The sequence below is a fragment of the Bombina bombina genome, chromosome 5 (genome assembly GCF_027579735.1).
Source record: "Bombina bombina isolate aBomBom1 chromosome 5, aBomBom1.pri, whole genome shotgun sequence".
In the NCBI taxonomy this organism is placed as follows: domain Eukaryota; kingdom Metazoa; phylum Chordata; class Amphibia; order Anura; family Bombinatoridae; genus Bombina; species Bombina bombina.
Genome location: NC_069503.1, coordinates 614,491,106 through 614,518,164, shown reverse-complemented (window position 1 = coordinate 614,518,164; position 27,059 = coordinate 614,491,106). Strand labels below are relative to the sequence as shown.

The 27,059-nt window shown below is 38.2% G+C and overlaps 1 protein-coding gene across 1 annotated transcript in view; it reads left to right on the top strand.

Annotated features, from left to right (window-relative positions):
* The window catches only part of ANKH (ANKH inorganic pyrophosphate transport regulator), a 259,550-nt gene that overhangs the window by 160,928 nt on the left and 71,563 nt on the right, over positions 1-27,059 (top strand). The window contains exons 3-4 of the mRNA XM_053714575.1: positions 10,487-10,605; positions 12,770-12,853. Of these exons, the coding sequence (XP_053570550.1) occupies positions 10,487-10,605; positions 12,770-12,853 (203 nt within the window). The remainder of the gene's footprint in view (positions 1-10,486; positions 10,606-12,769; positions 12,854-27,059) is intronic.

Sequence of the window (27,059 nt, the reverse complement as noted above, 5' to 3'; positions counted from 1 at the left end):
GGTAGAATTTGGTAAAAGTATGCAAAGAGGACCAAGTTGCCGCTTTGCAAATCTGATCAACCGAAGCTTCATTCCTAAATGCCCAGGAAGTAGAAACTGACCTAGTAGAATGAGCTGTAATCCTATGAGGCGGAGTCTTACCCGACTCAACATAGGCAAGATGAATTAAAGATTTCAACCAAGATGCCAAAGAAATGGCAGAAGTTTTCTGGCCTTTCTAAAACCGGAAAAGATAACAAATAAACTAGAAGTCTTTCGGAAAGACTTAGTAGCTTCAACATAATATTTCAAAGCTCTAATAACATCCAAAGAATGCAACGATTTCTCCTTAGAATTCTTAGGATTAGGACATAATGAAGGAACCACAATGTCTCTACTAATGTTGTTGGAATTCACAACTTAGGTAAAAATTCAAAAGAAGTTCGCAACACCGCCTTATCCTGATGAAAAATCAGAAAAGGAGACTCACAAGAAAGAGCAGATAATTCAGAAACTCTTCTGGCAGAAGAGATGGCCAAAAGGAACAAAACTTTCCAAGAAAGTAATTTAATGTCCAATGAATGCATAGGTTCAAATGGAGGAGCTTGAAGAGCCCCCAGAACCAAATTCAAACTCCAAGGAGGAGAAATTGACTTAATGACAGGCTTTATACGAACCAAAGCTTGTACAAAACAATGAATATCAGGAAGAATAGTAATCTTTCTGTGAAAAAGAACAGAAAGAGCAGAGATTTGACCTTTCAAGGAACTTGCGGACAAACCCTTATCTAAACCATCCTGAAGAAACTGTAATATTCTCGGTATTCTAAAAGAATGCCAAGAAAAATGATGAGAAAGACACCAAGAAATATAAGTCTTCCAGACTCTATAATATATCTCTCTGGATACAGATTTATGAGCCTGTAACATAGTATTAATCACAGAGTCAGAGAAACCTCTTTGACCAAGAATCAAGCGTTCAATCTCCATACCTTTAAATTTAAGGATTTCAGATCCTGATGGAAAAAAGGACCTTGAGACAAAAGGTCTGGTCTTAACGGAAGAGTCCACGGTTGGCAAGAGGCCATCCGGACAAGATCCGCATACCAAAACCTGTGAGGCCATGCCGGAGCTACCAGCAGAACAAACGAGCATTCCTTCAGAATCTTGGAGATTACTCTTGGAAGAAGAACTAGAGGCGGAAAGATATAGGCAGGATGATACTTCCAAGGAAGTGATAATGCATCCACTGCCTCCGCCTGAGGATCCCGGGATCTGGACAGATACCTGGGAAGTTTCTTGTTTAGATGAGAAGCCATCAGATCTATTTCTGGAAGTTCCCACATTTGAACAATCTGAAGAAATACCTCTGGGTGAAGAGACCATTCGCCCGGATGCAACGTTTGGCGACTGAGATAATCCGCTTTCCAATTGTCCATACCTGGGATATGAACCGCAGAGATTAGACAGGAGCTGGATTCCGCCCAAACCAAAATTCGAGATACTTCTTTCATAGCCAGAGGACTGTGAGTCCCTCCTTGATGATTGATGTATGCCACAGTTGTGACATTGTCTATCTTAAAACAAATGAACAACTCTCTCTTCAGAAGAGGCCAAGACTGAAGAGCTCTGAAAATTGCACGGAGTTCCAAAATATTGATCGGAAATCTCACCTCCTGAGATTCCCAAACCCCTTGTGCCGTCAGATACCCCCACACAGCTCCCCAACCTGTAAGACTTGCATCTGTTGAGATTATAGTCCAGGTCGGAAGAACAAAGAAGCCCCCTGAACTAAACGATGGTGATCTGTCCACCATGTCAGAGAGTGTCGTAAAATCGGTTTAAAGATATTAATTGAGATATCTTTGAGTAATCCCTGCACCATTGGTTCAGCATACAGAGCTGAAGAGGTCGCATGTGAAAACGAGCAAAGGAGATCGCATCTGATGCGGCAGTCCTAAGACCCAACATTTCCATGCATAAGGCTACCAAAGGGAATGATTGTGACTGAAGGTTTTGACAAGCTGATATCAATGTTAAACTTCTCTTGTCTGACAAGGACAGAGTCATAGACACTGAATTTATCTAGAAACCTAAAAAAGGTTACCCTTGTCTGAGGAATCAATGAACTGATTGGTAAATTGATCCTCCAACCATGAACTTGAAGAAACAACACAAGTCGATTCGTATGAGATTCTTCGAAAATGAGAAGACTGAGCAAGTACCAAGATATCGTCCAAATAAGGAAATACCAAAACCCTATTCTCTGATTACAGAAAGAAGGGCACCGAGAACCTTTGAAAAAAATTCTTGGAACTGAGGCTAGGCCAAACGGTAGAGCCACAAAACTGGTAATGCTTGTCTAAAAAGAGAATCTCAGACACTAAAAGTGATCTGGATGAATCGGAATATGCAGATACACATCCTGTAAATCTATTGTAGACATATAATGCCCTTGCTAAACAAAAGGCAGGATAGTCCTACAGTAACCATCTTGAATGTTGGTATCCTAACATAACGATTCAATAATGATAGATCCGGAACTGGTCTGAAGGAATTGACCTTCTTTGGTACAATGAAGAGATAAAATAAAACCCCAGCCCCTGTTCCAGAACTGGAACTGGCATAAATACTCCAGCCAACTCTAGATCTGAAACACATTTCAGAAATGCTGAGCCTTTGCTGTGTTAACTGGGACACGGGAAAGAAAAGAATCTCTTAGCAGGAGGCCTTAACTTGAAGCCAATTCTGTACCTTTCTGAAACAATGTTTCTGAAACCAGAGATTAAGAACGGAATTGATTCAAATTTCTTTGAAGAAAACGTAATCTGCCCCATACCAGCTGAGCTGGAATAAGGGCCGCACCTTCATAGGTACTTAGGAGCTGGCTATAGGTTTCTATAAGGCTTGGATATATTCCAAACTGGAAATAGTTTCCAAACTGATACCGCTCCTGAGGATGAAGGATCAGGCTTTTGTTCCTTGTTGTGAGGAAAGGAACGAAAATGATTATTTACCCTGGAAAGAAAGGGAAAGCAAAGTTGACTTAGAAGACATGTCAGCATTCCAAGTTTAATCCATAAAGATTTTCTAGCTAAAATAGCTAAAGACATATACCTGACATCAACTCTAATGATATCAAAAGATGGTATCACCAATAAAATTATTAGCATGTTATAGAATAATAATAATGCTATAAAATTATGATCTGTTACTTGTTGCGCTAAAGCTTCTAACCAAAAAGTTGAAGCTGCAGCAACATCCGCTAAAAATAAAGCAGGTCTAAGAAGATTACCTGAACATAAGTAAGCTTTTCTTAGAAAGGATTCAATTTTCCTATCTAAAGGATCCTTAAATGAAGTACTATCTGCTGTAGGAATAGTAGTACATTAGCAGGAGTAGAGACAGCCCCATAACCTTAGGGATTTTTGTCCCAAAAAACTCTAATCTGTCAGATGGCACAGGATATAATTTGCTTAAACGTCTAGAAGGAGTAAATAAATTACCCAAATTATTCCATTCCCTGGAAATTACTTCAGAAATAGCATCAGGGAGATAAAACACTTCTGGAATAACTACAGGAGATTTAAAAACCTTATTTAAACGTTTACATTTAGTATCAAGAGGACCAGAATCCTCTATTTCTAATGCAAATAACACTTCTTTAAGTAAAGAACGAATAAATTCCATCTTGAACAAATACAAAGATTTATCAGCATCAACTTCTGAGACAGAAACCTCTGAACCAGAAGAACCATTATCAGTATCAGAATGATGATGTTCATTTAAAAATTCATCTGAAAAAAGAGAAGTTTTAAAAGACTTTTATGTATACTAGAAGGAGAAATAACAGACATAGCCTTCTTAATGGATTTAAAAAATAAAATCTCTTATGTTATCAGGAACACTCTGAAAATTAGATGTTGACGGAACAGCAACAGGTAATGTAACAGTACTAAAGGAAATTTTATCTGCATTAATAAGTTTGACATAACATGCAATACAAATAACAGCTGGAGAAACAGATACCAAAAGTTTATAGCAGATACACTTAGCTTGGTAGCTCCAGCACTGTGCAGTGATTTTCCTGAAGTATCTTCTGACTCAGTTGCAACGTGGAACATCTTGCAATATGTAAAAGAAAAAAACAACATATAAAGCAAAATTGATCAAATTCCTTAAATGACAGTTTCAGGAATGGGAAAAAAATGCCAGTGAACAAGCTTCTAGCAACCAGAAGCAATAAATAATGAGACTTAAATAATGTGGAGACAAAAATGACGCCCAAATTTTTTAGCGCCAAAAAAGACGCCCACATTATTTGGCTCATAAATGCTTTTGGCGCCAAAAATGACGCCACATCCGGAACGCCGACATTTTTGACGCAAAAAAAACGTCAAAAAATGACGCAACTTCCGGCGACACGTATGACGCCGGAAACAGAAAAAAAAATTTTGCGCCAAAAAAGTCTGCGCCAAGAATGACGCAATAAAATGAAGCACTTTCTGCCCCCGCGAGCCTAACAACCCACAGGGAAAAAATCAAATTTTTTAAGGTAAGAAAAAATGAATGAAACAAATGCATTTATCCCAAATATGAAACTGACTGTCTGAAAAATAAGGAATGTTGAACATTCTGAGTCAAGGCAAATAAATGTTTGAATACATATATTTAGAACTTTATAAATAAAGTGCCCAACCATAGCTTAGAGTGTCACAGAAAATAAGATTTACTTACCCCAGGACACTCATCTACATGTTTGTAGAAAGCCAAACCAGTACTGAAACGAGAATCAGCAGAGGTAATGGTATATATAAGAGTATATCGTCGATCTGAAAAGGGAGGTAAGAGATGAATCTCTACGACCGATAACAGAGAACCTATGAAATAGACCCCGTAGAAGGAGATCACTGCATTCAAATAGGCAATACTCTCCTCACATCCCTCTGACATTCACTGCACGCTGAGAGGAAAACCGGGCTCCAACTTGCTGCAGAGCGCATATCAACGTAGAATCTAGCACAAACTTACTTCACCACCTCCATCGGAGGCAAAGTTTGTAAAACTGAATTGTGGGTGTGGTGAGGGGTGTATTTATAGGCATTTTAAGGTTTGGGAAACTTTGCCCCTCCTGGTAGGAATGTATATCCCATACGTCACTAGCTCATGGACTCTTGCTAATTACATGAAAGAAAAACCTTCACAGGGTTTTAGTCTATCCCACTTCCTCTCCGTCTCCAGTTTTGTTCTTGGCCTCCGAGGAGAGAGGTTGAAGATTTTAGAGGTGCTCTACTATAAGAAGTTTATTATTTTTTCATATAATTTGTGGGCTCATACCTGACTTGAGACCTAGTACCCCATGCAACTTCACTCCAAGAAGGTTTAAGGAGAATCTGAGTGAAACAGGAGTAAGGATTTATTTACCTATTACTGCTATATCACGATTTTTAAGTATAGGTGGTGTTTTCAACAGGCAAAACCAGCTATTTCAAAATGATTAAACAAAGGTGAAGGAGCAATTCATTAATAATTTAATACACTTGAGCAGGTAATATGGATCATTGGGAAAACATTAAAGTGATTGTAAACATTAACAAATTAAAAACAGGGGCACTTTAATTCATTAAAGTTTACAAAGCTGCTTATCTTTAAAAATACTTAACTTTGCGTTATGGTAAACATAAGGCTGATCCTCCGCCCGCAGCTCCTGCTTTCTTTAGCAGAATGATGCAGAATCTGGCTTCCTCCAATCGTTGTGTGCCCCCTTTGGTGTCCAGCTCGTGGGGCTCTCAACGATTGGAGGAAGCCGGATTCATCATCCATATGCTAATGAAAGCAGGAGATACGGGTGGAGGATCGGCGTTATGTTTACCATAACGCAAAGGTAAGTGTTTTTAAAAATTAGCGTCATTGTAAACTTTAATGAATTAATGTGCCCCTGTTTTTAAGATTTTTATTTGATACTGGGCTTTAATTCGTTAAAGTTTACAATCACTTTAAAGGGCAGAAAATATTACAATACACTTTCTCTTTAAAATGACATAGAGCTCAAAAATGAATGTGCTATAAAATGCTAAATAATGCATAGATTAAAAAAATATTATTATTTTTTGCTGTCTCTCTAAAGAGGCTGACACATGATGCTCAGTACATGTTTGATCTGTGCAGGATCTTATTTGTATCTGTCACTAATTGGTCACAGCAAAGAAGATAAGATAAAATACTTGAGAGGCTTTTTAAGGATTATGGTCTAGGACCTCAAAATAATACAAATCTTAAATAGAAAATGACAGTTTTAATAATGCTTCTTTTCTGTGGCGATTGTTTGCAAGAAGTTGCAGTATATTATGCAGATATAAATTTACATTAAAGTATCTTTAAATAAAAATTAAATTGATTTATTTTTTATCCCCCTAAAAAAAATCCTGTCTGTATGTAAAAAAATAACAGATACTGTAGATTAATTATCAAATTGAATGCTGACTGAATGTTAAAGTGAAGGTAAAGTTGCGGCTCTCAGATCATTCATATATGTAGCCTATGCGCTAATATATGAAATCGCTAATTTTTAATAACAAAAAAATAATTGTAAAATTATATTTTTTATATATTACTTTTGCTATTGACAGCGCCGTCGCTCCACCCTCGATTGACTTCTTGGTCAGTGTTCTATCCCACGTAGAAAGCGGCCCCACTCGCTTTCTACGTAAGCAGCCAGGCTCACTCCCTATTAACTAAGATGTGCGCATTGTGTTGACCATGTGCTGTAGATAGAGGGGGCGGTTTATCTACACTCGTGGCCGCCTAACGGCCAGGATTTCAATTGGATGCCGGCGTTTACGTCACCATAACAAAATATGTTGCACAGAGCCGGGCATTCTGCTGGACTCTAGGATTTAAGGTTTACAATGTCATTATATCGTTTAATATTCAAAATAAAAAAAAATTATGAATTAAACTTAAGTTTATTTTTATTGATCTGTCAAATTCTCCTTTTCATATGGCGCAACTTTAACTTCACTTTAACCACCCTCAACACTGCATTTACTTAACAACAAAAGATAATCTTCATCTTACATGTATTATATAGCATAAGCTTTACAGATTTCAGATATTGTGGCATAAAAAAGGATGTGAGATAATATGAACAACTAATAAAAATAATGTCATATTTACCAAAATAGTATGTATATATATATATATATATATATATATATATATATATATATATATACATACACACAGTATATACCAGGTATGTGCCTCCGAATGTGGAAGAGGGCAGCTGCTCGTGGTGTTCGGCTCTTTTCGGAGCCAGATTTATTCTTGTAAAATTGCAACCTACTTCAATCTAGATTTGTATAGATCTTAGTGTGTTGCAGTTTTACTAGCAGAAATCTGGCTTGGAAAAGTGCAGAACGCTGGGATTGGTCGCCTTCAGAAATTTCTAAATGCATGTGCCTAATATATACAGTAGAATTTACAGCCAATAAAATGCTATAGTGCCCGAGCCATTATTTTTAAAAGCAGTTTGGTCTTCAGTGCTTGTATTTTTGTAAACAGAAAAAGTTATGTTTAACTATGATAAAAAACTGATGTAATGAAATGCACTATAAAATATACAGGGAGTGCAGAATTATTAGGCAAATGAGTATTTTGACCACATCATCCTCTTTATGCATGTTGTCTTACTCCAAGCTGTATAGGCTTGAAAGCCTACTACCAATTAAGCATATTAGGTGATGTGCATCTCTGTAATGAGAAGGGGTGTGGTCTAATGACATCAAGACCCTATATCAGGTGTGCATAATTATTAGGCAACTTCCTTTCCTTTGGCAAAATGGGTCAAAAGAAGGACTTGACAGGCTCAGAAAAGTCAAAAATAGTGAGATATCTTGCAGAGGGATGCAGCACTCTTAAAATTGCAAAGCTTCTGAAGCGTGATCATCGAACAATCAAGCGTTTCATTCAAAATAGTCAACAGGATCGCAAGAAGCGTGTGGAAAAACCAAGGCGCAAAATAACTGCCCATGAACTGAGAAAAGTCAAGCGTGCAGCTGCCAAGATGCCACTTGCCACCAGTTTGGCCATATTTCAGAGCTGCAACATCACTGGAGTGCCCAAAAGCACAAGGTGTGCAATACTCAGAGACATGGCCAAGGTAAGAAAGGCTGAAAGACGACCACCACTGAACAAGACACACAAGCTGAAACGTCAAGACTGGGCCAAGAAATATCTCAAGACTGATTTTGCTAAGGTTTTATGGACTGATTAAATGAGAGTGAGTCTTGATGGACCAGATGGATGGGCCCGTGGCTGGATTGGTAAAGGGCAGAGAGCTCCAGTCCGACTCAGACGCCAGCAAGGTGGAGGTGGAGTACTGGTTTGGGCTGGTATCATCAAAAATGAGCTTGTGGGGCCTTTTCGGGTTGAGGATGGAGTCAAGCTCAACTCCCAGTCCTACTGCCAGTTTCTGGAAGACACCTTCTTCAAGCAGTGGTACAGGAAGAAGTCTGCATCCTTCAAGAAAAACATGATTTTCATGCAGGACAATGCTCCATCACACGCATCCAAGTACTCCACAGCGTGGCTGGCAAGAAAGGGTATAAAAGAAGAAAATCTAATGACATGGCCTCCTTGTTCACCTGATCTGAACCCCATTGAGAACCTGTGGTCCATCATCAAATGTGAGATTTACAAGGAGGGAAAACAGTACACCTCTCTGAACAGTGTCTGGCAAGCTGTGGTTGCTGCTGCACGCAATGTTGATGGTGAACAGATCAAAACACTGACAGAATCCATGGATGGCAGGCTTTTGAGTGTCCTTGCAAAGAAAGGTGGCTATATTGGTCACTGATTTGTTTTTGTTTTGTTTTTGAATGTCAGAAATGTATATTTGTGAATGTTGAGATGTTATATTTGTTTCACTGGTAAAAATAAATAATTGAAATGGGTATATATTTGTTTTTTGTTAAGTTGCCTAATAATTATGCACAGTAATAGTCACCTGCACACACAGATATCCCCCTAAAATAGCTAAAACTATAAACAAACTAAAAACTACTTCCAAAAATATTCAGCTTTGATATTAATGAGTTTTTTGGGTTCATTGAGAACATGGTTGTTGTTCAATAATAAAATTAATCCTCAAAAATACAACTTGCCTAATAATTCTGCACTCCCTGTATAATACAAGACCTTCTTTTAATACACATTTAGAGACATATGGGGCCGATTTATAAAATGTCTGTCTGACATGATCCGCTCAGCGGATCATGTCCGACAGACATCGCTGAATGCCAACAGGATACGCTGTTTGTATTTAACATTGCACAAGCAGTTATAGTGAACTGCTTGTGCAATGCCGCCCCCTGCAGATTTGCGGACAATCGGTCACTAGCAGCGGGTGTCAATCGACCCGATCGAACACGATCGGGCGGATTGATGTCCGCAGTCTCAGAGGCGGCGGACCAGTTAAGGAGCAGCTGTCTTAAGACTACCGCTTCATAACTGCTGTTCCCGGCGAGTCTGAAGGCTCACGTAGAAACGGGGGCATCAGGGGCCACTCGGCCCTTGATAAATCGGCACCTAAGTATTATTATCTGGGCTAGTTTTAGAATGATTGCACAAGAGATATTTTATACATTTTATTTGCTAAACAGAAATCTTGAATTTATAGTAGCAAATTACATGTTATGATTTCATTTTTAATTATACAGATATCTAAATAGTAACCTTGAGTTCCTTCCAGCTGGTTAAAGCAATACTAAGAATTTTGTGTATGCCTGAGGGTACTAGCAATGCCTGCAGCAATGTATAGTACAGTATCTATTAGGGTTTGCAACTAATAAAGACAAATAGTAGCTGAACTTATTGTCTTATCCTTTTCATAGTTAAACTTTAAATGATAATTAAACTTTTTATGATTCAGATAGAGCCTGCAGTGTTAGACATCTTTCCAATTTACTTCTGTTATGTCATTTGCTTTGTTCTTCTGCTATTCTGCTATTTGTTGAAAAGTCAGCTCTAGGGCAGCAATTCACTACTGGGAGCTAGCTGAGCACGGTGAGTGACAAGAGGCATATAAGTGCAACCACCAATCACAGCTAGCTTCCAGTAACGCACTGCTGCTGATGGACCTACCTATGATACCCAGAGAACGAAGCAAATTTGACAATAGAAATAAATTGCAAACTTGTTTAAAATCGCATGCTCTATGTGAATCATGAAAACTTCATTTTGACTTTAGTGCCCCTTTAAAAAATTCTATATTGTATTGTCATACATTTGTTAGATATGACAACGCTGAATTTTATTTTTTATTTTATTAATACATTATGGTAAGATTTTGGTCATCACACAATCATTTTGTCCCACTCGTTTGTACTGTCTAGACTCTACAGTTTATGAAGCATTTGTAATTTACTGTTTTAATATATATATATATTTTATATAATTCTGAGATTTTTGCCAACTACATTTTTTATATTGTTAATTTACTTTCGCAGCTTACAGTGATCTGGGATATTATATAATAAACAAGTTGCATCATGTGGATGACTCCGTGGGAAATAAAACAAGAAAAGCTTTTCTTTACCTGGCAGCGTTCCCATTTATGGATGCCATGGTAAGTCTTATCGAAAAGGCGTTTTCATTTTTGTTTTAGAACCTTCATTAAAGGGACATAAAAATGCTCTATTGTGTCAGAGCATTGTATTATTGCAGTATTGATTGCATGTAACTATACATTTAACTCCTGAAAGGGCGTTAAACACATAGTTAAAGTGTGCTGTAGAGCAGCAGTGCACTACTTGGGACCTTACTGAACACATCTAGAGAGCCAAGAACAAGAGGTATATGTGTGTAGCCATCCAGTAGCTCCAAGTAGTGCATTGCAGGTCCTGAGCCTTTTAACAAAGGAACAAAGTACATTTAAAGGGATAGTAAACACCAAAAATGTTATTGTTTAAAAAGATAGATAATCCCTTTATTTACCATTCCCCACTTTTTACCTCTGTAATTACCTTGTATCTAAGCTTCTGCAGACTGCCCCCTTATCTCAGATCTTTTGACAGAATTGCATTTCAGGCAATTAGTGCTAAATAACTCCTTGTTCCTGAGCACAATGTTATCTATATGACATACATGAACTAACGCCCTCTAGCTGTGAAAAACTGTCTGATGCATTCAGATAAGAGGAGGCCTTCAAGGGCTTAGAAATTAGCACATGAACCTACCTAGGTGTAGTTTTCAACTAAGAATACCAAGAGGACAAAGCAAATTTGATGATAAAAGTAAATTAGAAAGTTGTTTAAAGTTACATGCCCTATCTGAATGATACAATTCTAATTTGGACTTTACTATCCCTTTAAGAACAGAGAAAAGTCTCTGTAAATTGCATTCTCTATCAGAATGATAAACATCGGTGTGTGTCTGTCTATCCGTCCATCGATATAAAATCAGACACACACACATAAACGTATGTCGTTATATAAACTTATTTTTTGCTTCTTAAACAAATTATTGCTGGTACCTCAGTTTTCTGGTAGTCTCGTAAGTGTTACAGATATTTTTCAGCCAGTGTGTATATTATCTATAAAGTACAAGCCAGAAGCTTTTTTTCATAATCCCTTTATTGTTTTCATCAGCAAAAACCAAGGTCAGTTGTGGGACATTCTAAAGATTACTATCTTATATTTTAGTCTTTATGTGATGAATTTTAAAACTAGGGGAAAAAAAGCTTATATAATCCCAATATGTTCTTTCACTAGTCAGACAGAGCACACAGTTTTCTCTTGTTATCTTTTGTTGGAGGAGCACTACTTGTGAGCTAGCTGAGCAAATTGGGTGAGCCAATGAAAGAGGCATAAATGTTGCATTGCTGTTCCTGAGCTTTTGTATGTTTTTTAACAATAGATATCAAGAGAACAAAGTAAATTGGTTAATACAAATAAATTGGAAAATTGTTTAAAATCGAAAGCTCTATCCAAATCATTAAAGTTTAATTTACTTTCACTGGAATTTTATATTTTATCTGAAAAGTTGTTTATCTTTTAGTGTTATTCATTTTCTTGTATTTGATTTTTGTTTAACTTCCCAGCTTTATTGACTTGCACATTTATGCTAAACTGATAAATGTTGGTGAGTTGGTTCTTTCTAGATTGTAGTATATCACAATTAGTTGTGATACACAATTTATGCATATGGCTATTATACCCTTAGAGCACTCGTTTTTAAACCTGTGCTCCCTGACTGGCCAGGTTTTCAGGATTGCCTTGGGTGAGTGAAGGTAAAATAACCATGTTTATTAATTAGCTGATTATTTCACCTGTGCTCTAGTTCAGATATCCTCAAAATCTGGCCTGTTAGGGAGACCTGACGAGAGGTTTGAAAACCAGTGCCTTAGACCAGTATGTAGGAAAGTAATTCCTTTGCTAAATTCTTAGTATTTCCAAACCTATGTTTTTTCAGTAAAGGGTAAGTTAAAAACCATTTTTATGTTTGTTACATTGATCAATATTCTGATGTTTCTCTTGGGACATGTAGTATTAGGTTAAACCAATTTATCTGTTTATAATTCACTAATTAGAACATAAGTATTTCTTAGAGAAAATAATTGCATATGGTCTTAGATGAATAACATTCACTTTTTAGGGTGAGCTTTCTACCACTTAGTGAATCCCTATTAATGTCTACCAAAAAGTGACAGTTTTATTTTTTATTTGTTTTACCAAATTCATTGGTTTGTGGTATGTCTTAATTACTGAGTATTTTAACTTTTTTTTTTTTAGGCATGGACGCATGCGGGCATCCTACTTAAACATAAATACAGCTTCCTGGTTGGGTGTGCATCAATCTCCGATGTCATAGCACAGGTAAAAATACTTAATGCATAGACATAATTCTGTTGATGTTAATTTATAGTCATTGTATATTTACATGTTTGCCGGCTGATACCAAGAATAGATTTTTCTTAGAGAAAAAAAAATAAAAATTTGGCTGCAAGCGCATAATATTTAATCATGAATCCTATGAGAGGAATAATAATAATCTAAACTCTAGAATCTTCTTGGTTTTTCCTGAGAGTATGATAACCAGGGAACAATTTGCTTAGGGCATCCTGATATGCAATTTGCTGAGAACCAAAATAATGCTGTCATGAAATTAGCTCTTCACTGTGCAGCCTGTATATACTTATGTATAAATTGCAAGCCTTAACAATAAATAGACTGCACATAAAATGAGGTAAAAATGAAAAACCTGTGCAATGATTCAAATACTATTCTGCAAAATCTTCAGAACTTAGATGAAAAAAGTATGTTGTTTGCATAATTTAGTTCATATAAAGATAATATAAAATATGGTAACATCTCTTAAGAAAATCTCACTGAATTTTTCTTGTCTGTTCCCTGTGTAATTTTAGAGTATGACCTATTTTCCCTTTTTTGGAAAAAAAATATCTTATAACAGTATGGCAGCTTTTTTACTGGGGCACATTTAACCATTTTATATTATCTTTAGTGTGGTATTGTGGGATGAAGATTGCAATCTGTATAAAAAAAACTACTGTTATTGAACGCAAAAAGTACAACATAAAGCCATATTAAAGTGATGGTAAACTTTAACTAATCAAATGCAATATATGTAATATTTGCCATTAAAAAGTATATGTGTACCTTTTTTTTTTTATTCATCTGTGAAAGGGTTAAATTAGTGCATATAATATTGCTTCTATTACAATGTTATGCCGGCCCACTTGGATGAACTCTTTTTTTTTTTTTAATGGCCATTCCAGTGAACATCCAATCAGCATGTGTGTCATTTGACAATCTTGAAGTATAGCCCCTTTAAAGCCCTTAGAAAGCCTATGTAGATAGTGGGTGGGACTGCTCTATACATCACAGCCCAGCCAAAAGAGGAAATGAGGGGGGGGCGGAGGAACAGACAATATCAATTAGGATTATAAATCTTTTTTTATAAAATATATATACACTTACAAAAATAATTATGTAGTTTTACTTGCAAACTAATATATTTTTCATTGCAACATTCTTATAGTTTGAAATTGACCATCACTTTAATGGAGACATTTAACATGTGTGTACAAATGTAGAGTATTTAAATTCCTCCATAGTCAATCTACCTGTGTGCTAGTGTTGAATTATGGTATTAGAAAATGAAATACACCAAACTCACAAGATTTAGCAAATGTGGCCAAATATTTAAAGGGACGTGAAACCCAAAAATGTTCCTTTCCTGATACAGATAGAGCATGCAATTTTAAACAAATTTCCAATGTACTTGTAATATCAAATTTGCTTTGTTCCATTGGTATCCTTTGTTGAAAAGCATATGTACATATGTTCAGCAACAGCAATGCTGCGTCTGATTGGTGGCTAGGGTGAGGCAAATGTCACTTTGCAGTTAAATGTATTAATTACAAGTGACCACATAAATGTCTGCATGTCTGTTAAAGACACATTACACAGGTGTGTAAATGCTGATGGTAATCAGTTTAAACATAAGTAACTCTATATAACAAAGCTAAATTACAGAAATAGTGGGCAAAATAAATAACGAAACTACATTGCAAAGTATTTTACTACCATCCATTTTATGGGAAATTACATTTTAAGTTGAGTGCTCCTTTATTTAAAGGGATATGAAACCCAATTTTTTTTTCTTTCAGGATTCAGATAGAACATGCAAATTTAAACAACTTTCTAATTTACTTCTATTATCAATTCTTCATTCTCTTGGTATCTTTTGTTGAAAAGCAGAGACGTATGCTTAGGAGCCGTCCCATTTCTGAAGAACTATTTGGCAGCAGTTTTGCAAGCATATTATCCATTTGCGAGAGCACTAGATGGCAGCCCTATTTCCTGCCATGTAGTGATCCTGATGCCTACCTAGGTATCTCTTCAACACAGAATATCATGGGAACAAAGCAAATTTGATGATATAAGTAAATTGGAAACTTTTTCAAATGGTTTGCTTTGTCTGATTCAGACAGAGTGTACAATTTTAAAAAGTTTCCAATTTACTTCTATCAAATTTGCTTTGTTCTCTTGTTATTGCTGTGATATTATGTAAAAGAGATACCTAGGTATGCATCTGAAGCACTGCATGGCAGGAAATAGTGCTGTCATCTTGTGCTCTTGCAAATGGATAACATTCTTGCAAAACTGCTGCAATATAGTGCTCCAAAAATGGGCCGGCTCCTACACTTAGGCCCCTGCTTTTCAACAAACGATACCAAGAGTACAAAGAAAATTGATAATAAAAGTAAATTAGAAAGTTGCAAAATTGCATGCTCTGTCTGAATCATGGAAGAATTTTTTTGGGTTTCATAGTCCTTTAACTTTTTAGAAAAGTCACGGAACAGCTTTCTACACACACATTGATTTAGTACATAACACAAAGTAATGTGATTACTGTAAACATTAGTTACCTTGTTTTTCTAATTTCAGGTTTTTCTTTCCTTTTTAGACAAACTTATTCCACACTTGATACATTATGCTCCAGATTAAAGTGCATTACAGAATTTATTTAAAAAAATGCACAACTTTTATGTTGACATTTCTCAAAAACAATGCTGAGTTCAATTTCAGTTACAGTAGAAATAACTCAATTTTTACGGATACTATCTTCATTATAGTACATGATACATCACACAGGATACAATGCTACAAATCTATTGTCAAAAGTGACATGTAACATTTTGAGATTGCATTATAATATACATACTAGTCCTAAAGCCTGTGTACACAGGCCATTTTTTGCAGTACAGTGGTCCCACCCCTTGCTCTCTCTCTATCCCCCCTCTCTTTTGCTCTCTCTCTCTCCCCCTCTCTTTTGCTCTCTCTCTCCCCCTCTCTTTTGTGCGCTCTCTCCCCCTCTCTTTTGCGCTCTCTCCTCCCTCTCTTTTGTGCACTCTCCCTCCTCTCTTTTGTGCACTCTCCCTCCTCTCTTTTGTGCACTCACCCCCCTCTCTTTTGTGCACTCCCCCCCTCTCTTTTGCTCTCTCTCTCCCCCCTCTCTTTTGCTATCTCTCTCCCCCCTCTCTTTTGCTCTCTCTCTCCCCCATATCTTTTGTGCCCTCTCTCCCCCTCTCTTTTGCGCTCTCTCTCTCCCTCTCTTTTGCGCTCTCTCCCCCTCTCTTTTGTGCACTCTCCCCCCTCTCTTTTGCGCTCTCTCTCTCCCTCTCTTTTGCGCTCTCTCCCCCTCTTTTGTGCTCTCTCCCCCTCTCTTTTGTGCACTCTCCCCCCTCTCTTTTGTGCACTCTCCCTCCTCTCTTTTGTGCACTCTCCCCCCTCTCTTTTGTGCACTCTCCCCCCTCTCTTTTGTGCACTCTCCCCCCTCTCTTTTGTGCACTCTCCCCCCTCTCTTTTGTGCACTCTCCCCCCTCTCTTTTGTGCACTCTCCCCATCTCTTTTGCTGTCTCTCTCCCCCCTCTCTTTTGCTGTCTCTCTCCCCCCTCTCTTTTGCTGTCTCTCCCCCCTCTCTTTTGCTGTCTCTATCCCCCCTCTCTTTTGCTGTCTCTCTTCCCCCACTCTTTTGTGCTGTCTCTCTCCCCCCCTCTATTTTGTGCTCTCTCTCCCCCCTCTCTTTTGTGCTCTCTCTCCCCCTCTCTTTTGCTCTCTCTCTCTCCCCCTCTCTTTTGCTCTCTCTCCCCCCTCTCTTTTGTGCTCTCTCCCCCTCTCTTTTGCGCTCTCTCTTCCCCTCTCTTTTGCGCTCTCTCCCCCTCTCTTTTGTGAACTCTCCCCCCTCTCTTTTGTGCACTCTCCCCCCCTCTCTTTTGTGCACTCTCCCCCCTCTCTTTTGCTGTCTCTCTCCCCCTCTCTTTTGCTGTCTCTCTCCCCCCTCTCTTTTGTGCTGTCTCTCTCCCCCCTCTCTTTTGTGCTGTCTCTCTCCCCCCCTCTCTTTTGTGCTCTCTCTCCCCCCTCTCTTTTGTGCTCTCTCTCCTCCCTCTCTTTTGTGCTCTCTCTCCCCCCCCTCTCTTTTGCTGTCTCTCTCCCCCTCTCTTTTACTGTCTCTCTCCCCCCTCTCTTTTGCTGTCTCTCTCCCCCTCTCTTTTACTGTCTCTCTCCCCCCTCTCTTTCGCTGTCTCTCTCCCCCCTCTCTTTTGCTGTCTCTCTCCCCCTCTCGCTTTTGCTGTCTCTCTCCCCCTCTCGCTTTTGCTGTCTCTCTCCCCCTCTCTCTATCCCCCCTCTTCTGCTCTCTCTATCCCCCCTCTTTAGAGCTCTCTGTCTCTTAGCAGCTGGCCCCGGTATCTGGCCCAGCCCGGCCCCGCCCGCCCCGGCCTGATCACGTCCGGCCCCGCCCACGTTGCACCCGCCGGGCCACGCCCACGTCACAACAGTCCGCCCACGTCCACGTCGCACCCGCCCGGCCACGCCCAACTCCACCACACGACGCCAGGTTAGTTGGAAGGTCAGGTGTGTTTGTCCTCGCGCGCAGTCTCTACTGCGCATGACAGCTTCGGACAAACACACTTGGCCTTTTAGTATATAGGATTTGGCCAGATTACAAGTAGAGCACAATTTAGCGCTTTTACTCTAGAGCGCTAATTGCGCTAGAAGTAAACTTTTTGCACGTCAGGTTGCGCTGGTATTATGAGTTTAAAGTAAAAAAAATTGCGCTCTCGCGCTAACCCGTTGAACGCATACAGCTTATTTCTACCGCAATTAAACTATTGCGCAAAGATAGTCTCTTCCCCCCATAGGTTTCAATGGAGAAAAAGAAGTGCACCCTACTAGCACGCAAACCCGATCGTATGCTCTCAAACGCGCATACTCGATCACACATTCATATATATATATATGCGCATACCCGATCGCATATTCTAATGTGTGTTAACTCAAAAATGAAAACATTAATATTTCAAACTCCAATGATCCTTACACAGCAGAATATGTTCTATTTATTAATAAAACATAATTTATGTAAGAACTTACCTGATAAATTCATTTCTTTCATATTAGCAAGAGTCCATGAGCTAGTGACGTATGGGATATACATTCCTACCAGGAGGGGCAAAGTTTCCCAAACCTCAAAATGCCTATAAATACACCCCTCACCACACCCACAAATCAGTTTAACGCATAGCCAAGAAGTGGGGTGATAAGAAAAAAGTGTGAAAGCATAAAAAATAAGGAATTGGAATAATTGTGCTTTATACAAAAAAATCATAACCACCACAAAAAAGGGTGGGCCTCATGGACTCTTGCTAATATGAAAGAAATGAATTTATCAGGTAAGTTCTTACATAAATTATGTTTTCTTTCATGTAATTAGCAAGAGTCCATGAGCTAGTGACGTATGGGATAATGACTACCCAAGATGTGGATCTTCCACGCAAGAGTCACTAGAGAGGGAGGGATAAAATAAAGACAGCCAATTCCGCTGAAAATAATCCACACCCAAACTAAAGTTTAAATCTTATAATGAAAAAAACTGAAATTATAAGCAGAAGAATCAAACTGAAACAGCTGCCTGAAGTACTTTTCTACCAAAAACTGCTTCAGAAGAAGAAAACACATCAAAATGGTAGAATTTAGTAAAAGTATGCAAAGAAGTCCAAGTTGCTGCTTTGCAAATCTGATCAACCGAAGCTTCATTCCTAAACGCCCAGGAAGTAGAGACCTAGTAGAATGAGCTGTAATCCTTTGAGGCGGAGTTTTACCTGCATGATGAATTAAAGATTTCAACCAAGATGCCAAAGAAATGGCAGAGGCCTTCTGACCTTTCCTAGAACCGGAAAAGATAACAAATAGACTAGAAGTCTTTCGGAAATTCTTAGTAGCTTCAACATAATATTTCAAAGCTCTAACTACATCCAAAGAATGCAATGATTTCTCCTTAGAATTCTTAGGATTAGGACATAATGAAGGAACCACAATTTCTCTACTAATGTTGTTAGAATTCACAACCTTAGGTAAAAATTTAAAAGAAGTTCGCAACACCGCCTTATCCTGATGAAAAGTCAGAAAAGGAGACTCACAAGAAAGAGCAGATAATTCAGAAACTCTTCTGGCAGAAGAGATAGCCAAAAGGAACAAAACTTTCCAAGAAAGTAATTTAATGTCCAATGAATGCATAGGTTCAAACGGAGGAGCTTGAAGAGCCCCCAGAACCAAATTCAAACTCCAAGGAGGAGAAATTGACTTAATAACAGGTTTTATACGAACCAAAGCTTGTACAAAACAATGAATATCAGGAAGATTAGCAATCTTTCTGTGAAAAAGAACAGAAAGAGCAGAGATTTGTCCTTTCAAGGAACTTGCAGACAAACCTTTATCCAAACCATCCTGAAGGAACTGTAAAATTCTCGGAATTCTAAAAGAATGCCAGGAAAAATGATGAGAAAGACACCAAGAAATATAAGTCTTCCAGACTCTATAATATATCTCCCTAGATACGGATTTACGAGCCTGTAACATAGTATTAATCACAGAGTCAGAGAAACCTCTTTGACTAAGAATCAATCGTTCAATCTCCATACCTTTAAATTTAAGGATTTGAGATCCTGATGGAAAAAAGGACCTTGCGACAGAAGGTCTGGTCTTAACGGAAGAGTCCACGGTTGGCAAGAGGCCATCCGGACAAGATCCGCATACCAAAACCTGTGAGGCCATGCTGGAGCTACCAGCAGAACAAACGAGCATTCCTTCAGAATCTTGGAGATTACTCTTGGAAGAAGAACTAGAGGCGGAAAGATATAGGCAGGATGATACTTCCAAGGAAGTGACAATGCATCCACTGCTTCCGCTTGAGGATCCCTGGATCTGGACAGATACCTGGGAAGCTTCTTGTTTAGATGAGAAGCCATCAGATCTATTTCTGGAAGTCCCCACATTTGAACAATCTGAAGAAATACCTCTGGGTGAAGAGACCATTCGCCCGGATGTAACGTTTGGCGACTGAGATAATCCGCTTCCCAATTGTCTATACCTGGGATATGAACCGCAGAAACTAGACAGGAGCTGGATTCCGCCCATACCAGAATTCGAGATACTTCTTTCATGGCCAGAGGACTGTGAGTCCCTCCTTGATTATTGATGTATGCCACAGTTGTGACATTGTCTGTCTGAAAACAAATGAACGATTCTCTCTTTAGAAGAGGCCAAGACTGAAGAGCTCTGAAAATTGCACGGAGTTCCAAAATATTGATTGGTATTCTCACCTCCTGAGATTCCCAAACCCCTTGTGCTGTCAGAGACCCCAAACAGCTCCCCAACCTGTCAGACTTGCATCTGTTGAAATTACAGTCCAGGTCGGAAGAACAAAAGAAGCCCCCTGAACTAAACGATGGTGATCTGTCCACCACGTCAGAGAGTGTCGTACAATCGGTTTTAAAGATATTAATTGAGATATCTTTGTGTAATCCCTGCACCACTGGTTCAGCATACAGAGCTGAAGAGGACGCATGTGAAAACGAGCAAAGGGGATCGCATCCGATGCAGCAGTCATAAGACCTAGAATTTCCATGCATAAGGCTACCGAAGGGAATGATTGTGATTGAAGGTTTCGACAAGCTGAGATCAATTTTAGACGTCTCTTGTCTGTCAGAGACAGAGTCATGGACACTGAATCTATCTGGAAACCTAAAAAGGTAACCCTTGTCTGAGGAATTAAAGAACTTTTCGGTAAATTGATCCTCCAACCATGATCTTGAAGAAACAACACAAGTCGATTCGTATGAGATTCTGCTAAATGTGAAGACTGAGCAAGTACCAAGATATCGTCCAAATAAGGAAAAACCACAATACCCTGTTCTCTGATTACAGACAGAAGGGCACCGAGAACCTTTGTAAAAATCCTTGGAGCTGTTGCTAGGCCAAACGGCAGAGTCACAAACTGGTAATGCTTGTCTAGGAAAGAGAATCTCAGAAACTGATAGTGATCTGGATGAATCGGAATATGCAGATATGCATCCTGTAAATCTATTGTGGACATATAATGCCCTTGCTGAACAAAAGGCAGAATAGTCCTTATAGTTACCATCTTGAATGTTGGTATCCTTACATAACGATTCAATATTTTTAGATCCAGAACTGGTCTAAAGGAATTCTCCTTCTTTGGTACAATGAAGAGATTTGAATAAAACCCCAGCCCCTGTTCCAGAACTGGAACTGGCATAATTACTCCAGCCAACTCTAGATCTGAAACACATTTCAGAAATGCTTGAGCCTTTGCTGGATTTACTGGGACACGGGAAAGAAAAAATCTCTTTGCAGGAGGCCTTATCTTAAAGCCAATTCTGTACCCTTCTGAAACAATGTTTTGAATCCAAAGATTGTGAATTGAATTGATCCAAATTTGTTTGAAAAAACGTAATCTGCCCCCTACCAGCTGGGCTGGAATGAGGGCTGCACCTTCATGTGGACTTGGGAGCTGGTTTTGTTTTTCTAAAAGGCTTGGACTTATTCCAGACTGGAGATGGTTTCCAAACTGATACCGCTCCTGAGGGCGAAGGATCAGGCTTTTGTTCCTTATTGTGACGAAAGGAACGAAAACGATTATTAGACCTAAATTTACCTTTAGCTTTTCTATCTTGTGGTAAAAAAGTTCCTTTCCCTCCAGTAACAGTTGAGATAATAGAATCCAACTGAGAACCAAATAATTTATTACCCTGGAAAGAAAGGGAAAGCAAAGTTAACTTAGAAGACATATCAGCATTCCAAGTTTTAAGCCATAAAGCTCTTCTAGCTAGAATAGCTAGAGACATATACCTGACATCAACTCTAATGATATCAAAGATGGCATCACAAATAAAGTTATTAGCATGTTGAAGAAGATTAACAATGCTATGAGAGTTATGATCTGATACTTGTTGCGCTAAAGCTTCTAACCAAAAAGCTGAAGCTGCAGCCACATCCGCTAAAGATATAGCAGGTCTAAGAAGATTACCTGAACATAAGTAAGCTTTTCTTAGAAAGGATTCAAGCTTCCTATCTAAAGGATCCTTAAAGGAAGTACTATCTGCCGTAGGAATAGTAGTACGTTTAGCAAGAGTAGAGACAGCCCCATCAACCTTAGGGATTTTGTCCCAAAATTCTTATCTGTCAGACGGCACAGGATATAATTGCTTAAAACGTTTAGAAGGAGTAAAAGAATTACCCAAATTATTCCATTCCCTGGAGATTACTTCAGAAAAAGCATCAGGGACAGGAAAAACTTCTGGAATAACTACAGGAGATTTAAAAACCTTATTTAAACGTTTAGATTTAGTATCAAGAGGACCAGAATCCTCTATTTCTAATGCAATTAAGACCTCTTTAAGTAAAGAACGAATAAATTCCATTTTGAATAAATATGAAGATTTATCAGCATCAACCTCTGAGACAGAATCCTCTGAACCAGAGGAACCACTATCAGAATCATAATGATGATGTTCATTTAAAAATTCATCTGAAAAATGAGAAGTTTTAAAAGACCTTTTACGTTTACTAGAAGGGGGAATAACAGACATAGCCTTCTTAATAGATTTAGAAACAAAATCTCTTATGTTAACAGGAACACTCTGAGCATTAGTTGTTGAAGGAACCACAACAGGTAATGTAACATTACTAAAGGAAATATTATCTGCATTAACAAGTTTGTCATGACATTCATTACAAACAACAGCTGGAGGAACAGATACCACAAATTTACAACAGATACACTTAACTTTGGTAGATCCAGCACCAGGCAGCGTTTTTCCAGAAGTATCTTCTAACTCAGTGTCAATCTGGGACATCTTGCAATATGTAATAGAGAAAACAACATATAAAGCAAAATTGATCAAATTCCTTAAATGACAGTTTCAGGAATGGGAAAAAATTCCAGTGAACAAGCTTCTAGCAACCAGAAGCAATAAATTATGAGACTTAAATAATGTGGAGACAAAAAAGACGCCCATATTTTTTAGCGCCAAAAAAGACGCCCACATTATTTGGCTCCTGAATGCTTTTGGCGCCAAAAATGACGCCACATCCGGAACGCCGACACTTTTGGCGCAAAAAAACGTAAAAAATGACGCAACTTCCGGCGACACGTATGACGCCAGAAACAGAAAAAACTTTTTGCGCCAAAAAAGTCCGCGCCAAGAATGACGCAATAAAATGAAGCATTTTCAGCCCCCGCGAGCCTAACAGCCCACAGGAAAAGTCAAATTTTAAGGTAAGAAAAAAATTGCTTTATTCAAATGCATTATCCCAAATATGAAACTGACTGTCTGAAATAAGGAACGTTGAACATCCTGAGTTAAGGCAAATAAATGTTTGAATACATATATTTAGAACTTTATACAAAAGTGCCCAACCATAGCTTAGAGTGTCACAGAAAATAAGACTTACTTACCCCAGGACACTCATCTACATGTAGTAGAAAGCCAAACCAGTACTGAAACGAGAATCAGTAGAGGTAATGGTATATATAAGAGTATATCGTCGATCTGAAAAGGGAGGTAAGAGATGAATCTCTACGACCGATAACAGAGAACCTATGAAATAGACCCTGTAGAAGGAGATCATTGAATTCAAATAGGCAATACTCTCTTCACATCAAAGACACAAGAAAAGAGTTGCACACTAATAAGTTAATTCACTAGAGAACAGGTGCTTCCTAGAAAAATACATATGAAACAACATAGAAAAGGAAGTGGGGATTTCACAATAAGACCCCTGGCTATAAAACTGCGAGCTAGTTTCCCGGGGATGAACATTAAGGGAGAGGTTGTTCACCTGGCATTATATGCAGACGATATGCTGTTATTTGTTGAAAACCCAAACTTGCATATCTCTAAAATATTACAATTAATATCAGAATTCGGGTCTTACTCGGGTTACAAAATTAATACGGGTAAGTCAGAGATTTTATGGTTGCATAAAATCAAAAAGAATAAGTTTCATTATCCTTTTAAGGAAGTTGAATCCTCTTTTACGTATCTAGGTATAAAAATACCAAGTAACCCTAATCTAATATATGAATTAAACATTATGGAGCAATGTTCGGAAGTCATCTCGCAAATAGTACATTGGAAAAATCGTCCCCTTACACTAGCAGGAAGGATAGCACTGATAAAAATGGTGGTGCTTCCTAAAATCTTATATCCTTTACTAATGCTTCCCTGTCTCATAACCAAAAGTGATTTAAAGAGGCTAAATCGAGCAATAGGAATGTTCCTTTGGAAAGGAAAGAAGTCTCGAATTGCTCTTTGGAAATTATATGCCAGTTATGCTAAGGGGGGCTTTGGACTACCTAATTTTAAATTTTATAACTGGGCTGCTCTGGCACGAATAGTATTAGATTGGCAATTAAACACATATCATTTTGGGGAAGAGACCCTGGAAAAAGCAGTACTGGGAGAATGGAACCTCTCGGTTTTACCCTTTATCTCTTATAAAGATATCCCAAAACAAATCCAATCGCATATACTTTATGGGGATGCTCTCCGAGCCTGGCATTCAATTCAAAAATTTGTAAAGGGGCCTGTGATATCGCCAAGATCAATCCCGTTTTTAAATAATATTTATTTCCCAGCAGGAATAGATACTGGGGCGTTTAGACTATGGGAGGCGAAAGGGTTAAAAACCCTAGGAGATATGGTGGATCCTTTAAGTAAAAATATATATTCGTTTCAGATGTTACAAAACAAGTTTGATATCCCAAATACGCAATTTTTTGCCTTTCTGCAAGCCCGTCACTATGTATCAAGTATGATAGAGGGAAACACCCTATTTTGGGATACTGCCTTTTTTGACCTTCCCCAAAAGAAATTCTTAAATGGCTCATTCTCGTTATCAGGGATATATCAAGCAATGAACAATAGGGAAGAACTGAGAGTAATGGATAATATATTGAGTAGATGGGGAATGGATATTAGGGAGAATCTTGGACAAACCTGGATCATGGACAGCATGCAAATAGCGAGGAGAGCAACACTGTCTGTGGTTCTTAGAGAATCACAGGCAAGAATGCTACATCGGGATTACATAACGCCGCGTAGGCTATCAAAATGGAACCCAAATAGTATAAATGTTTGTATAAAATGTGGCTGGAGAAATGCAAATTTTATGCATCATTTCTTAAGCTGTCCCAAGATATACCCCTTTTGGCAAAAAGTCCGATATTGGATCAAACAAAAGTTCAAAATCGATATTGAATTAGGAATCCCTCAAATATGTTTTTTAAGATGGGATAGAGCGAAAACTGAAAACCAACTGTTATTAACAATGATCATCCTACAGGCTCGTAAATGTATTTTGGACCTTTGGACAGTTAAGAATACCCCTACCATTCCGCAATTAAAAAATAGATTAATAAAACAACTATTTGTTGAACAACAAGATGTTAAATCGGATGTTTTAAATAGGCTAGAGGGCTTCCTGGGGAAATGGAAACCATACATTATAACCCTGGAAATCTCAGTACAAAACCAAGTTATAAAGCCCTTTGCTCAGACTGAAATAATATTGGCTTCGAGATTGAGGGGAGAATGGGAAAGATTAGAAGATCTTTAACACTTGGTGATGGATGCACAACTTCATGCAGATATGGTGAATGGGGTCTTAGGGTTCTGGTTTTTTTTTTTTTTTTTTTTTTTTTTCTCTCCTCCCCTTTTTCTTTTCTTCCTTTTCCTTATGTTTTGTTGTTAAGTTCGGACCCGTAGAATGAAATAAATAGTGAGAAGATAAGATAGTCCGACTAAAAAATACATAGTCAGAATAAAGATGGTAACATTTGACCAGAACGAAATTGCAATATAATACCGAGTAAGACAATGAAAATTATTAATGGTTGATTAAATTATATGGATAAGTTAACGTTTATGATAATAACATCTACTAGATAGCTTTTTGGATGTTCAGCAAGAATTGTTTCTTTTTATGCCTCTGTAATTTGTTTATTATTAATGAATAAAAAATATTAAAAAAAAAAAAAAAAAAAAAAAAGAGTATATCGTCGATCTGAAAAGGGAGGTAAGAGATGAATCTCTACGACCGATAACAGAGAACCTATGAAATAGACCCTGTAGAAGGAGATCATTGAATTCAAATAGGCAATACTCTCTTCACATCAAAGACACAAGAAAAGAGTTGCACACTAATAAGTTAATTCACTAGAGAACAGGTGCTTCCTAGAAAAATACATATGAAACAACATAGAAAAGGAAGTGGGGATTTCACAATAAGAAATTCCCAAAAGTCTAGGTAAATCCAGCACAACTGTAAAATTAAATAAATACACAACAAAAGCTGTATGTCAAAAACGATATAAATATTTATTAACTAAATGCACAATACACACATTCACATTCATACAGTGGATCCCACACAAAACAGTGTTATAAGGTACTGGCCAAAAAGTTATTATCTGGTGCACCAGGGGAAATAAACCAAAAACAGTCCGTTTAAGACTTGCAGATATTTGTAATCCAATAGGTGCAGCGTAAATGCAAAAAGTGGATGCAGTTATACAGTCCCCGGTGTATAGAGACCAGTTACTTCAGACTTGAACCCCAATTGTTACTGAGTCAAATAGTGCTTTAAAGGCATAGCATAGGAGGAGCAATAGAAACACGCGTCTTTATTCACAGGTGCTGTTTTCTTTTTAAGACAGTAGCATTCGGTGTACAGATGCGTATAACATATTCTACCTGTATTTGTTCACGCGGTCGCCCCTCCTAGCTGCCTCGTTCTTAGAGCGTCCAAACATCAGGGGTAAGTCAGGATGAGCAGGGGATCTGCTGTAAAGGCTGCCAAGCACGACGAGTCCAAACGCTTGTTTCGCTCCTTCAGTCAATGCAGCATGGAGCTTCTTCCAGGTGCTAACGACACCTTGATTACCAGCCTTTTTATTGGATGCCGGTTTCCAGAATCTTTTTCATTTGATGAAGTTCATGTCAATCACAATTAGCCGCTGTTACAATGTCTTTGCAATTGTTACTTTTAAGTACAGCTAAATGCAGGGCTTCTCAAGTGACCAAGGTGAAGTATTCCATAGCAGAAATTGATTAGATACACTTCAATGTTTCAGATACTCACTCACACACACATCCGCAACAGTTCATATATACAAAATATACTAAAAAACAAT